At 39.6% G+C, this 14,193-nt stretch overlaps 2 protein-coding genes and 1 pseudogene across 5 annotated transcripts in view; 2 read left to right on the top strand and 1 right to left on the bottom strand.

Moving 5' to 3' along the window:
- The first annotated feature begins 103 nt into the window (after positions 1 to 103).
- Positions 104 to 6,052, top strand: LOC116928864 (annotated as a pseudogene).
- Positions 6,053 to 7,016: 964 nt separating this feature from the next.
- The window catches only part of LOC116928832 (zwei Ig domain protein zig-8), a 44,456-nt gene continuing 37,279 nt past the window's right edge, over positions 7,017 to 14,193 (top strand). For 3 of the 4 annotated variants that reach the window (XR_006650774.1, XR_006650773.1, XM_032935957.2), the window contains exons 1-2: positions 7,022 to 7,382; positions 7,505 to 7,647. The gene's annotated coding sequence lies outside the window, so the exon portion shown is untranslated. Of the gene's footprint in view, positions 7,383 to 7,504; positions 7,648 to 14,193 lie in introns of all 4 variants that reach the window. The other variant, XM_045178353.1, reaches the window with a different exon arrangement.
- Positions 7,947 to 14,056, bottom strand: LOC116928830 (serine/threonine-protein kinase B-raf). The gene is given in 15 exon segments (XM_032935942.2): positions 7,947 to 9,000; positions 9,002 to 9,250; positions 9,316 to 9,464; positions 9,544 to 9,692; positions 9,772 to 9,939; positions 10,006 to 10,214; positions 10,286 to 10,476; positions 10,603 to 10,626; positions 11,063 to 11,263; positions 11,622 to 11,851; positions 12,195 to 12,361; positions 12,443 to 12,544; positions 12,617 to 13,051; positions 13,366 to 13,467; positions 13,901 to 14,056. Coding segments are annotated over 15 exon segments (2,553 nt in total). The 5' UTR covers positions 14,006 to 14,056; the 3' UTR covers positions 7,947 to 8,928.

Here is a 14,193-nt window from a genome sequence, read left to right as displayed (position 1 = left end):
AGGCCACCGTCGATCTCTTGCAGCCACGACATGTGTGTCTTGCATCTTGGCATGTTTTGGAAGAGAAGATATTTTTGTAGAGATTTCCTCCTAGAAAACGTTGGTAGTCGTAACATTCTGCATAGGGATGACTGTCAAACATTCCTGTCGAATCGCATACACAAAGAAATCGGACAAATCAAACTGATCAATCGTCGATGAATCGTGTATTCAAAATGTTAGAAACGAACCGATCGTACTTGCTTCACATTGCCTTTCGGACGTCTTCGTTAGCTATTCCGTCTCCAAATCGATTTACCAATGTAGACGTCAAATCATTGTCAAACATTGATATCGGTTCGACGATATTTTAGTTATTTGACTTCCACGGTTTGTACGAGACACTGGACAGGTAAAAAAAATGTACGTCATTCTACTGACGGTTAAGATGGCGACGAGTAACTCTCGCTTCATACCAGTACCCTGTGAAGGTCAAAACCTCTTCGTGGTGAATGAAGTAAAAATAAAAAAGTCCGTTTATTTATTATTTCTTCATATTTCCTCCATACAGTTTCATTCTTTTCACCTTGGTTGAAGTCTAATTCATTTTTGTCTTTGAATATTTTTTTCCCGCGTTTCAATTCAGGCTTATTGAATTCATAGATAGGTTCGTTTCACGCTACTCAAAATGGCGGAATTTAAGAAATGACGAAAATCGTGCTTGAAAGTTAACCACGATGCCTATTTAAACTATGACATTTCCCGAATTTAGACTATTCTTTGCAAGATATCTAATTTCGGCATGCCTTAGTTTGAAAAGTGTCTTGTCATTGTTTTGTTCCATTTGCCTGGGCGATCTCCTTTCACAAATGTTTTGTCGACGTTGATGTTAAAGATTCTGACCGTATTTCACCTATAGTATGAATAATGTAAATTTGGCAGGGAGCAATGAAACCAATATGGTATACTTTCATCAACGTGGCTTGGTTGATGTCAATCTTGCAGAGCGACCATATGTTTTGTTATCCCAACAATGTAGTCCTAGTTCATTTTATGGCAAGGGAAAACTTTACTATAAAAAAACACTCGTCGGCATGTTGGGACACAGTCGTTCGTCGTCTTTTAAGAAGATAATGGCGTCTTCTGTATCGCATTTTGGCAAGCATTCGTTGATTGCGGCCATAATCGTCATCGCATGCTTTCCTAATGATACTCGATCCAGTGATAGCAGTAGCATCTTGAATGGCCAACACTTTCGAATAGCGTCACTAGACGTAAGGTGAATATGAATATTTCTGTAAACTCGGTGATTAACTGTCTTCAATTGTACATACAGGTGAGACCTTACATGTTTATTGATCGAAGTGGAAACCAAAGCCGAGCGGATGGTATCGTTTACCAAATCATCGTCTGGCTTTCCATACGCTACAATTTCACGTAACTTTCACGTTCGCTGTTATTGCTTTAGCGTTTATTTAACAATAACAACATTTTTTGGTTGGTTAAATAGATTTTCCCTGGTTTTACCGCGTGATGGAACGTTTGGAGCATTGGTGAATGGCAGCTGGAACGGCATGATTGGTATGGCCATCAACAAGGTAAATCACATTTGCTAGTAGACTTGCTATGATTTGTGAAACATTTTCTGAATTGAAAACCTGCTTTTTCCTCCCCACCGTTAAATAGCAAGTAGAATTGATTGCAGCTCCGGTTGTGCCTTCGCTTGATCGCGCTCGAGTGCTCGACTTTACAACGACGTTCTCCGAAGAACCAATGTGCTGCCTTATCCCAGCGCCAGAAGCTGACCTCAACTCCTTGTCGGGGATTGCGAAACCATACAATACTTATGTAGGTTATTTCTCCTAATGTGTTTTGCCACATTGATATTTTAGGTTGAACATAATCTTTATTTTGTTTTACAGGTGTGGCTTTTAATCATATTTTCGATGCTTTGTGTTGCTGTCGCCGCTTGGCTTACATCCGAGTTTGGCCCGATTCGTCAAAGTTTAAACAGGATCTCCGATAAGCGTCGTCGTCGTGGATTCAAAGAAATGTCTTTAACCGAACATTTGTATGCAATCTTTGCAATTATCTGCCTTCAACGTAAGTCTTAAAATTTAGGTTTTGCAATAGTTCCATATCTGACATGGTTTTCTTTTATGAATATGGAATAGCCAAAGATATGTCGACTCACTCTCCCAACTCGAGTCCCATTGTTTTGTCGGTATGGTGTTTGGCTTGCGTCGTGCTCGTCTACCTGTACACAGGTGTCCTCATCTCGTATTTGACTATACCCAAGATGCGACCGATTGTTGAAACGGTTGAAGAACTGGCCGAATCCACGAGACTTCAAGTAGTTGCCATTAAGAATTCGATTTTCGAATCTACTTTATTGGTAAGCTCAGAGCTTTTTTCATCCAACAGTTTTGTTTATCTAAAATTGATTTCTTTTGCTTTTTACTGAATTAGCAAAGCACGACAGGGCCATTAAAAACGTTGGGAAATCAGCTTCGCCAACACCCCGAAAACAGTTTATCTGGCGAGTATTACAATTTGGAGCTGTTGTTGCAAAAAGCTCTGCTCGGACGATTCGGAATCATGATGGTGACGAAGGAAATATTGTTTGTTTCTATTTAAGCGTATAACCTCTTTTGTTATGTCTTTTCAGAGCAAGGCCCAAGCGGAAACCTTGTTAAAATTAGATTGGAACGCAAAAAATATGAAGCAATGTTGCTTAAGCATCATGCGAGAAGAAATTTTAAGGACTAGATTCTGCTTCGCTCTCCCAAAAACATCTCTTTATACCAACGTGATCGATAAAGGGTATGTACAGACTAATTCATCTTATTCACAATGGTAACCGTAATAATGTTGATCTCCCTTATTGGAAATTTCCTGATATAAACGAAGTATCATCGCAATGTACGACGTGGGGTTGATTGATTATTGGAAGAATCATTCTCCCGGCTCCTTCGCAAATCACTGTGATGCAAATAACAGAAAAATGGCCATGTCCAAAGAAAAGAAAAAGCCGCTTTCACTGACCAATTTGATTGGAGCGTTCGTTCTTCTTTCTGTGGGCATTTTAACCGCTCTACTCTCTTTTCTCGTTGAAATATTGATAGCCTCCATTTGTCGGATGATTTCTCATCCCTAAACATGAAACATATCATGCCGTTAGATTTTAGGAAATAGTTTTCGGATACCGTAGACTAGATAACGAAACTTTTGTTTGTGTAGAATAGCTGTAATTATTCATATAGTCATAAGACGAGAACTATGTGGTTACAACTCGCATGTCAATTCAGTTTGCTTTTGACTTTTACGCTATTCTGGTCACCCCACACCCTGGCAAATTAATTTGAGAACGTGACTTCTAGTCGATTGTTTAGACATACCGCTGTATATCACAAATAATTTAATGAAAATATTGCAGGTGCGGTTGCAGCAAGCCACACAGGCTTTCAATCTCTTGTCATTTTTCTAGCCGTCAATTTTCTTGTAGAATTATCAGTATCCAAATTTCATTGTACCCCATCGAAAGATGACTCGTGATGAAGGGCTGACGCTTGTCACGAGAAGCACACAGATAGGTTGCCAGTAAAAACAACCAGTCTTCTGGGGTTATTTTTTCTTTGGAAAAACAGACGGGTTGTTGGTTTGTTGCCCATATATTAAAGCACACTAAATCTGAACATTTTCTCAAGTTTTATTGAAGGTAGGACGCAGGTTGGTTGCATAATTGCATCGAATTGCTGCCCAAGCTTGCTGCAATGCAGTGTTCTACATCATTCCCGGTTGCTCTGGTCTTGGTTGACAACTGTTTTTTACAGTTTTTTCAAAGCCTATAGTTGTCGGAATGCAAAAGTATTCGCTCTTTAGGAAGGAAGTAACTGCTTTAAATGGACAGCATTTAAGGATCGCTTCGTTGGACGTAAGAAGTGGTTATTTATCATTCAAGATGACTTTATTAATAACCTTCTATTATTATTATTATTTTTCAGATAAGACCTTACATGCATATTGAGCATGATATGAAGGGACAAATATCAAAGGTTGGACCATTTTTTCTTTTTTGAAAAACATTGTAAAACGTTGTAAAACTTTCTGCGTTAATCTGTAGGCGGGTGGCTTCGTTTACCAGATGGTCCTTTGGCTATCAAAACGATTTAATATTACGTAAGAAATAAACAAATAATTTTATTGCAAACTTGCCTGTATCTCTAATAGGTTATTTACTCTTGTGGAATCAGCTGATGGAACTGTTGAAGCTGCAATTAACAATACTTGGAACGGGATGATTCGGATGGCCATCAACAGGGTATATACTGTTTGTTCATCTCCGATATTTCCCAAATGGTTGAGGTTTAATCGTCGGAGTAAGTGACCGTTTATCGATGACAATCTGCAGGATGTGGATTTCGTGGCGGGACCGATTGTCCCGTTGGAAGCGCGAGCTAAAGTGATAGATTTCAGCATAAACTATTTAGATGAACCAGCTGCCATCCATCATTCCCGCTCCTACTTTGGACCAAAACAATTGGCTTGCAATTTTCAAGCCTTTTCATTACGACGTACGTATTTCTAGTGTTTTATTTTAAACATTCATTTGAATGGATGACTCGTACATTTTTCAGTTTTCAATAAGTCTTACGAAACTCTCTCCTGCTTATGTTTGATTGATGGCAATAGTCTCTCTTGTTAGCGTTGCCGAAGCTAGCTGGATGACGATGAATCTTTACTGGAAATGGCGTTATGATAGATCTTGACTCTCGAGCTAGTCTTCGCTTCGAATTGCCATTCGATCAAAACGTTTTTTTAAGCTTTTGCTTTATTTTGCGGCCAAGGGTAATATTTATGTGTTCCATTAATCTATTTTTATTAATATCTAAATTCTGCGTGTATACTACCGAAAACTTTGTGTACCGTACGCAGCCAAAAATACTGCGACCAGAGTTCCACACTCGAATAAAATCGCAATTTCTTCTTGGTGTCTGATGTCAGCTGCCCTAGTCTACGCTTATTCCTGTTGCATCATCTCCTATTTGACAATTCCTAGATCGTATCTTCTGGTCAACTCAGTTGAGGAATTGGCAAACAGTAAAGTACTTCAAGTGACCACTCTCAAAAACTCCATCTTTGAAACAACTTTATTGGTGAGGAAATCGATTTCCATATTAAATTTCTATTTTATATCAAGTAATCAGCAGCAACCAACGAAACTATTTTCTATTGCAGCAATTAGGTTACGGCCCATTCAAACTTCTAGGAGACAGCTTACGAAAAAATCCTGGAAATAGCTTTAGTGGTCAATATTACGATCAAACCAAATTGTTGAATAAAGTGTTTGGTCGACTTGCACTCATAACGGTATGCAGTGTGTAATAACTTCTACAATTAACAAAAATCCAATCAACAGACAAATCTGTACAGGGACGGTTACAATTGGAAATGCTAATTGAGTTAAACTACAGACAAACCAGACGATGCGATCTAACGTTACTGCCCCAACAGTTTTGGCACTGCCAAAAGGATGCATACACTCATCTTATTAATTTAGGGTATTTCAATTATTTACAAAAGAAACATCGGTTACGGATCTTCCCTGAAAATCTGTTTTGAATTGTAGTTTTATCGAATTCTATTTTTAATTGCATTGCCAGAGTAGCTAACTCTATTCTTTTTAAGATTATACTATGTAAAGATTGAAATTGTCATGTCATCAATTGCAGGATCATGGAGATCAAGCAGTTGGAACTCATCGATCATTGGATTAAAGTTTATGTCAACCAAACAAACCAATGCAGTCATGGAATCGAGATCTTTGATCATTCTAACTCGGAGAAGAAACATCCTCTAGGCATTTTCCAACCTAGGGGGCGTGTTTATCCTGTTTTTACTAGGCATTTCTGTTTCAACTTTGATGTTCCTGAGTGAAGTATGTTTCCCGAAGAACTGAAATCAACAGTATAGTCGGATGGACAATGTCAACAATTATGTTCAAAAAGTATTAGTCGCCATTAGCAACTTCATTCGTGTGACTTGTCAGACCAAATAAATCTCATGGCAACGACAATTATTTGTTGTGGAGTTATATCGTTAGTTCCCCTTTTTGTAACTTTAAACCAAAAGCAAAAAAAAAAAAAAAAAAAATTCTCATTATTTTCAACTTCATTTAAATTGCAATGTAAGATGAAAGCTATCAGAAAGCTTACATTCATTTATCAAAGGGCATGTAGGTGACACCAGAGTCATGAAACCCATGACTCTGGTGTGATCACTCTGGTTTCCATGACTCTGGTGACACACCAGAAATTGTGGTCTACCAGTTCAAAGATGTTAATAATAATCTATTAACAATATATTAATTATAATTAAAAAACAAAAATAACCAATAAATAAACTAAATTTACTTTAAGTATCTGTTAATCAAACTTCTACAGTTACTACAATTTGAATTTGACCAGTCGGTCCATTCTGGCACTTCGTATCCTACGTAGTGTAGGAGATACTGGACCGACTGGTGTCCATTAGCGTATCTGAAAACTCTGAAAACAGTTAAAAAATTTAAATTAGTAAAGATTTCGAAATGTAATTATAAGTAATGTCAAAAACTTAACTTCTCCCTAATACAGCATTCACTTCGAAATCGACGAATCCATCTTCTTTGAGAGATAAATTTTTTTGAATTGTGAATTTAAATCATCATACAAGAGTTCGAAATTTTTCTAGTATGAACAAAATAACTTTTTTTATTAATGTTTTGCTCCACAGTTATATTTGACGTTGAAAACCAAGTTACAAATTTGTTCTTGTTTATTTTTGTTTTAAGTTTTTGTTAAAGCTTCAAAATAATGTCTCTGAAAAAATTGCAACGCGGTTAAACGGAAACGATGTACTTTTGTTTTTCTGTTTTCCCGCTTTAAAAGTTGTATCATATTTAATAAAACTGGCAGAGCAGCAACGAAAACCGGGAGTATGGGTAACATAACCTTGGGCCTGCAGCAGCAGCACAGTCGTTTTTAGTTTAGGCGCCCAAAGTGCACGTTGTTGATCATATTCAAATGAGAGATGACGAACAGTCTGGGTTCGCGCGTTGGAGAAGCTTCACGTACTTCTAAAAACTCTCTGAGAATAGTGAAAATTTTCATTAAACCACGTGCCCTTGCCCAAAAACTTTTATTTTTTTGTGACCTTGCCTTCTTGCTATGCATGGCAAAATTCTCGAAGGAAGAGTGATATTCAGTTTGAGATGAGAAACACGTGCAAGAAACCTCGAGCGTGGCTCGTAGGGAACATTTGAACACATTAACTTTCAGCAGTGCTCTCCATCTCTGTGGCTTGGCCTACCACATGAAAATAAGTGAGATTATTTGTTTGGGCCCATGCAGTTTGTGCATCAGGTAAAATTTTACTTTCTATTCTTAACCAGTATAGTGGCAAAGTATTGATCTGCACCATTTGTATCATCTCATTGTCATTTCTCACAATTTATTCAATATTATGTGATCTTATGATTGGATAGGTCTGCTTTGTTCACCATGCTGTAACTATTCTGGATCCAAGGTGGCTGTGGATCAAATGTCCACCATGAGCCACGTTTTCAACATTTCCACGAGATTGCACGGCGCTGCAGCGTTACCTTTCAGGAAGAACCACTTGGCCAAGGTAGGAAAATCTTTCTTTTCATTCTGGACTTTGGTAGTTGCGAGGGCTTTGAATCATCGACCCCGAGTTGATGTGAAGGAACCTCTCCCAGTTTTATTTGTGATATCTTTTGGACTTTGAAACTATTGATATCTTTTCTATGGGTGTTTTGACGATCTTTTCAATCATTTGCATCTCTATATCTTCTTCCGGTTGGTGTGGAAGATAAAACATTTGATTCTTTTCAAAACTGTGGCTCATCTTCGGGTCACGTAGGGTATTTCTTTTCAGGGAGGGAATAAGTAGGACAGAAGGCTGAGTTCGATTTGAGGCATTTCATGTTTATTTGAATGGTTTATCGCAACGGTCGGGAGGTTTATGTACAGCAGAGAAGATGAAAGCATTACATACGTGGACAGGAAAACCACAGCTAGGACAGTTATTTCAATGTTTGTTTTACTTTTGTTTCTCCGTTGGTACCTTTTCTTTTTTCTTGAATCACCATTTTTTATTTATTATTATTTTTTTTTTAACTTTACCTATACGTAATGTCAATATGGAGGGATACAATTTTGTTTTGTGGTATTTTTTTTCTTTTGTTTTTCAGTTTTTTCCCACCCCCCGTATCGAGGGAAGACCACACGTGGTCATCTAGACTTGAAAAGTTTATATTTAAGGTGAAGAGGGGGGAAAGAAACAAAAACATGGAACATTCACATGCACGAAACCCAAAAACTTGAAGAGAAAAAAAAGGAGCATATCGGGTGGAGGGAATAGTAATTGGGATAACAAACAGCGCCGAGCGGACGAACACAGAAAAAAAAAGGTAGTCATGAAACGTGTGCGAGAAAATTTCAAGACTTTGTTGTCGATTGGGAAACGGGAGGGCGAACGGACGACAGAAGGTACAATAGATATCTGGTTTACGAGGGGACAGTCAAATTGTTGTCTACACAACACAACCAATGGTGCCAATAATATTGTGTACAATACATCCCTATGCTAGGTCGGGAGTTGCATGAAGGTAACGTGACCAACTCCTCTACAAGTAAATAAAAATGATTTAAAAAAACAAAAAAAAAGGATCGTCAACTATTGTCTGTCTGTTGGCTTATTTTTTTTTTTTTTTCATTTAAAGCTTAAAAATTGAAACAATATTTTGAACTTGCGTTTAGAAAAATTATCAAGGGAGGGCAGGGGCGGCGCCGCAATGGCAAAATTTCAAAAGCAATTTTTTTTCTGTTAAAATTTCGATTTCCCTCATTTTTTTTTTTTGTTGTTGTTGTTTCCTCTCCTCAATGTTTAAATGACACCTCCCGTGTTGAAGAGAGGAAATGCACCGAATTGGGCGTTCATAGGAGTCTTGGGCAGGGCGATAGGCGAAGTAAATATCCTCCGATTGAAAATGACTTCCACTCAGCGTAGGTTCCGATGCGGAGCGATGAATTTTGGGTAAGGATCGTGATAGGCTTTCGAGAGAGACGAGTATCTGACGAAAGAGCGGTCGTTCTTCTTGCGTGAACTTAATTGACGATTCCAACAGCCGGCGAAGGGCTTTCGGGGTATCCGATCGGACATGACTTAAATCTGGGCGAAGGAATCCTCTTCCCACCATAAACAGTATCTGCGATGATCAACCATTTTTTGAAAATTGATTTTTTTAAGATTAAAATTTTGCCACTTGAATACCTGATCCTTGTTACTGATGTGTGAATAGGGTAGTTGGCCACTGAATAGCTCATAAAGGACGACTCCGAAAGCGTACACATCTGATTGGAAACTGTAAGGGTTTTCGTCCTTCATGCGTATCACTTCAGGTGCCATCCAAAGTATTGATCCTAAAGACAGGCCAATTGAGATTATTATTATAATTTTTTTTTTTTTTTTAAATTTTGGGGGTTGGAAGGGGCAATGTACCGGAAGGTTGTTGGAACTGATGAGATCCCGACCAGCGCGTTTTGACCGTTGCAAGTCCGAAATCACCAATTTTGACAGTCAGGTCGTCGTGCAAGAAAATGTTGTTGCTCTTAAGATCACGGTGAATAATATTTTTGGCGTGAAGATAACTAGAAATTTACAAGCGAAAAAAAAAAACGTGTTTACGTGTTTTTGTTTTGTTGTTTCCATCTGAAAATCGTAACTTACTCCATGCCCTGGGCCGTTTGACGTGCCGTCTCGATGAGTGTTAAAAGTTCAAACTTCGTCTCAAGAACGTGTAGATGCTTGTAAAGGGATGAGCCCTCACACCACTGCGTCACGATGGCAAGCTGCGGCTTACTCACACATCCCATGAAGAGTAAAATGTTGACATGTCTAAACGTGTGGGGACATACAAATTAACAGGCCACTTATCGTTATGTAGTGATTTTGAACGCTTGCCTAGTTTTCCGTAAAACGGCCACTTCGTTTTTGAATGCCTGTAACTGAGCAGGGGTAGGATCCTTGACATTGAGGGTTTTGACAGCGACTGGGCCGTGCCAGTGACCGCGATACACTGTCCCGAAAGAACCTGATCCGATGCGTGGGCCAATGAGGATTTCGTCCGCTGGAATTTCCCAGTCCTCGATCGATTCGCGCGACGCTCGTACCTGGAGATTTTAATCGTTTAAAAATTATCTTTGATTCGTTCGCATTTTGTCGTCTTGATCGCAACTCGTACCTTTTTGCTACTTTCGTCTGCGCTTCTCGCTCGTGGCCTCCATGGCCTCAGTGTGTTTGTTGGGCTAGCCTGAGCACTGTGACTATGCGATGGTTTTGTCGGACTGCTACCTGGGCTGGAAGCACCGCCCAGACCACTCAGAGTGGGTGGGACTCCTCCGTTGCCACCGCCACCTCCCATGAAGTTGGTTACTGTTTTATTGCAGGCGAAAGATTATTAAACGACAGTTAATTCAACGTGACTAGATTTGTAAATTCAGTAAAAATTCTTTAAATTTTTGTTTTCGAGATTGCGACTTGTTTCCCTAGGAAATTTACCTCGGTGTAAGTAGCTGCCATTGGCTGGTGGTGGTTTAACAAAACGCGCGAAGCATGCAAAAACGTGGCAGTGAATTGCGTCAAATTGGCGGTAGAAAACAAGGAAAACAAAACGTAAAAACGAATGTTGAACGGAAAAATGTAAAGCGAATACTGAACAAGTGCGGGAATGTTGAAGCAATGGTAAAATATTAAGCAAGCAAAATTGAACGCGTTCCCCTTTGTCGATCCCAAATCAACAGCAAAGCCATTCAGGTTTTGTTTCTCGTCTTACCGAGAGCGAAATTTGCTTTGTTCTATTTTGTTTAGTAATTTTATGATGACTTGAGGGTTGATTTGATTTGTAAATCGACGAGTGAATTGATCAAAAGGGACAGAAATTGTAGCAAGAAAAATTTAAAATAAGATAGGATTTTTAAACGAAAAAGAAAAAAAAATGATTGGGGTTTGGGTTACGCACAGGTTGGCAACGTCAGTCCGATAGCCAGGTTGGAGAACGGGAGAGCCCACCTCCCGCCAACATGCGCCTGTTGATGTTGCTGCTGAGGCTCGGGGGGCTGGTTCTCATGCTGCTCTTCCCGGATGCCATTCAAGCCTTTGTTGCTGTTGCTCCGGCTTCCGCCGTTTTGTATAAAACGTGTTAAATTGATCAGGCCGGGTTCTGTTGCGTGGAATTTTGTTTTGTTTGTTTGAGGGTTTTAGGGTTGGGTTTCCATGGATTTTTGTGTACCCGCAGGATTTTCCCATACACAGCAGGTTTGGTGTGGGGTTTAGGTTTGTTTTGGTTCAACATAAAATTTTGCAACAGGCAAACAGAAAGAAAAGAAAAAAAAATCAACACATTGCGGGAAAAAAAAAAGAAAATCGTGCACTTAATTTGAATAATAAAAACTTAAAAAATGTGTCATTGAAAAGTTAGGGATTTTTAGACATGGTATTTGACAGCCATTTCATCTTACAAAGCCAACGTCTAATCGATTTCATGCAACAACAACAAAATGGGTGGAAGGGAAGCTTACCTGTTGCGGCCATGTTTTGCATTTTGATGCGGTACGTCCAGTCCTCTAAAGTGGAGTCCACGCCACTCTGATTGCCGACCATGTTGTAACAAACGTTGGGAGCCGATGTGGAGCGTTCTCGCTGTGCTAAGGGTGGTGGGTGGCGTCGAGGGATCTGTATTGGCTGGAATGAAGTCGGATAAGGAAGGCCCCCTGAGAAGATTTCAGGACCTTCTGGACACGATATTAACCTGTAATTCGTAACAAAGCGGAATCACAGTCGGTAAAATTGTTGGGCGAAATAAAATAAGGATTGAATATAGACAAGTAAACGGGCAGCCGAGTTGGGAGTCGAAAATTTTACAGCGACATTAGGTTGATTGAATTCCATGAATTTACAATTATCTCTGACGATACTTAGAAGCCCTTCACCCAAGTTCTTTGACCCCAAGAACACGGTCAAGGTCTTCTATTTATTAATTTGCAGTAAACTTGTCGATCTTGCTCTGCTATTACTTGATGCGTTGCGTAGTAGAACAAATTCGAAACTTTCTTGTTGCCGATCCGCTTCCTTGCTTAAGTACGATTACTCACATCTGTAGAAGTGTGTTTTCGGCCACGTGTGCCGGATTGCACAAGGGTGGGACGGCGGCAGCGCAGCGTTGATGAAAACGATATCCGCATGTCCGACAATAGAAGCCTTGAAAGAGCAGACGGCGGCAGGACTCGCAATAAGCCAAGGAAAAAAATGTTTTACGAACCTATAAAGAAAGTTAGGAGGAACAAAAAAACAAAGGTTAAAAAGAAAATGTCTGGTCAGGTCTCTACAACGGACGACTTACAAAGTTATGAGATATGCTGGTTGTGGCTGAGAAACTCTCTAATTTGACGCGAATTTCTCCACCTTCGACTGATGCTATGTCTGCATCCCACTGTACTTTTGACTGTTGAACGAAAGGGAAAAACTTATATTTTCTTTTCATTTGAATACTCTCTGTGAATTGTTTTTTTGCTACCTCTGGCTGTGTACAACGATAGACGGCACATATAGAAGGGTCCAGTTTGCGCAGTTTCATGGCTTTGGAAAGCGCTTCACGCACAGTTTGTCCTGGTTTGACTTGTACGATGGTCCGCTGCTCGTTGGGCAGGTAGGCGCGTACGACTGACTTTAGCGGTGATCGAGGGGGTGGCGGGATTGCGACTAAAGGCTGGGCAGGCGCTTGATGATGATGAGAATGATGTTGTTGACCGTGCCGATGCCCTCCTCCACCGCTATCCGAAACAAATCCAGTTTTCAGGTGTGGCGGCAGGTCGGCATCGGAACAGTCTTCTATACGGTGACCACCAGGGCTCTGTCGCCCATTAGACGCAGTAACTGCGCTTACCCTTTCGATGAGTTCTTGCTCCCTGGCTTTAAATTCGTGCAACTTGCTTGTCAGCTCATTATATTCCTGTAGAAAACAACAATGAATTTATAAGGGTCTCCTTGCGATGGAAATTGAATGAGTGAATAGTATTGGGACTTTTGATTTGACAATGATGCATGGCTATTCCATGGCAGACATGAGCTTTCAAGAATGCTTTTGCCTCTGAATCTTATTTGCTCAATACAAATACATTTTCATATTGGTACATTAAATTTTTAACAGATAGCTATTGTTCAGTTCAAGCACAAAAAGCATTCCTGTGGAACATGTTTAACTGGAATCATATTCAAAGAAAAAGGCGTAATTTATTTTTATTTATATATTTTTTTAATACTCACAGCTATGTACATCAATGGCGGGTGCTGGAATCCAGCAAACTGTGCATTGAGTGCATCAATATTCTCTTTGGTTAGGCGAATAACACTCTGAATGTTCCGTAACTATAAAGAGAAAAATGTTATGAGTAAAATGTCACAGTTACAACCCAAACATAAAAATTTAAAGATTGATAAAAGGCATTGTCCCCTAAACATATTGATGTTATTGCTCGAAGATGTGCCTCAATTGATATGACAAAAAAATGTCTGTTTGTGAGCTGTCACTGAATCAAAACAATTCATTCGGAGCTAAGTGATTCTAAAAAACTTCACCACTTGCAATTTGAACCCATTTTTCGCTTCTTCATTAGAGTAGACAATCTTCTGGGAACCGTAGTTTTTAATTGAACCACTTCGTAAACGAATTTTTGACAGTCGTTAAAAAGAATAAAGCCAAACATCCCGGTGGAAAGTGAAGCAAAATGACATTGCTCGGGCTTCTTTTTCCGAATGTCATTCTTTGAGCGAGGTAAACAACACTGTAATGGATAATCACCTCATCGTGAATCGTTCCCGTTTCTTCATATTTTCGGTGTCTTTTTGGACTGGGAAGAGTGAAATTCGTCATTGTACTGCCGAGAAGAGTCTCGTTCACGGCCATCTTGGACGACTTTTTCTCTCCCCTTCTTCTCCCATTTATTATTTTCCCTTTCATTCGCTATCGTCGCCCAAGCTTTATCAAAATCGAGCGTTAGATGGCAGCACTTGTATCTTGTTTGTAGATGCTTCCTCCGTGATCGACTGGGGAAGAATCACACAAATCACATCGCGACATTTGCGCGCATGTGC

This window comes from Daphnia magna, linkage group LG8, assembly GCF_020631705.1.
Source record: "Daphnia magna isolate NIES linkage group LG8, ASM2063170v1.1, whole genome shotgun sequence".
NCBI lineage: Eukaryota > Metazoa > Arthropoda > Branchiopoda > Diplostraca > Daphniidae > Daphnia > Daphnia magna.
This window is presented reverse-complemented; position numbering and strand designations above follow the sequence as displayed.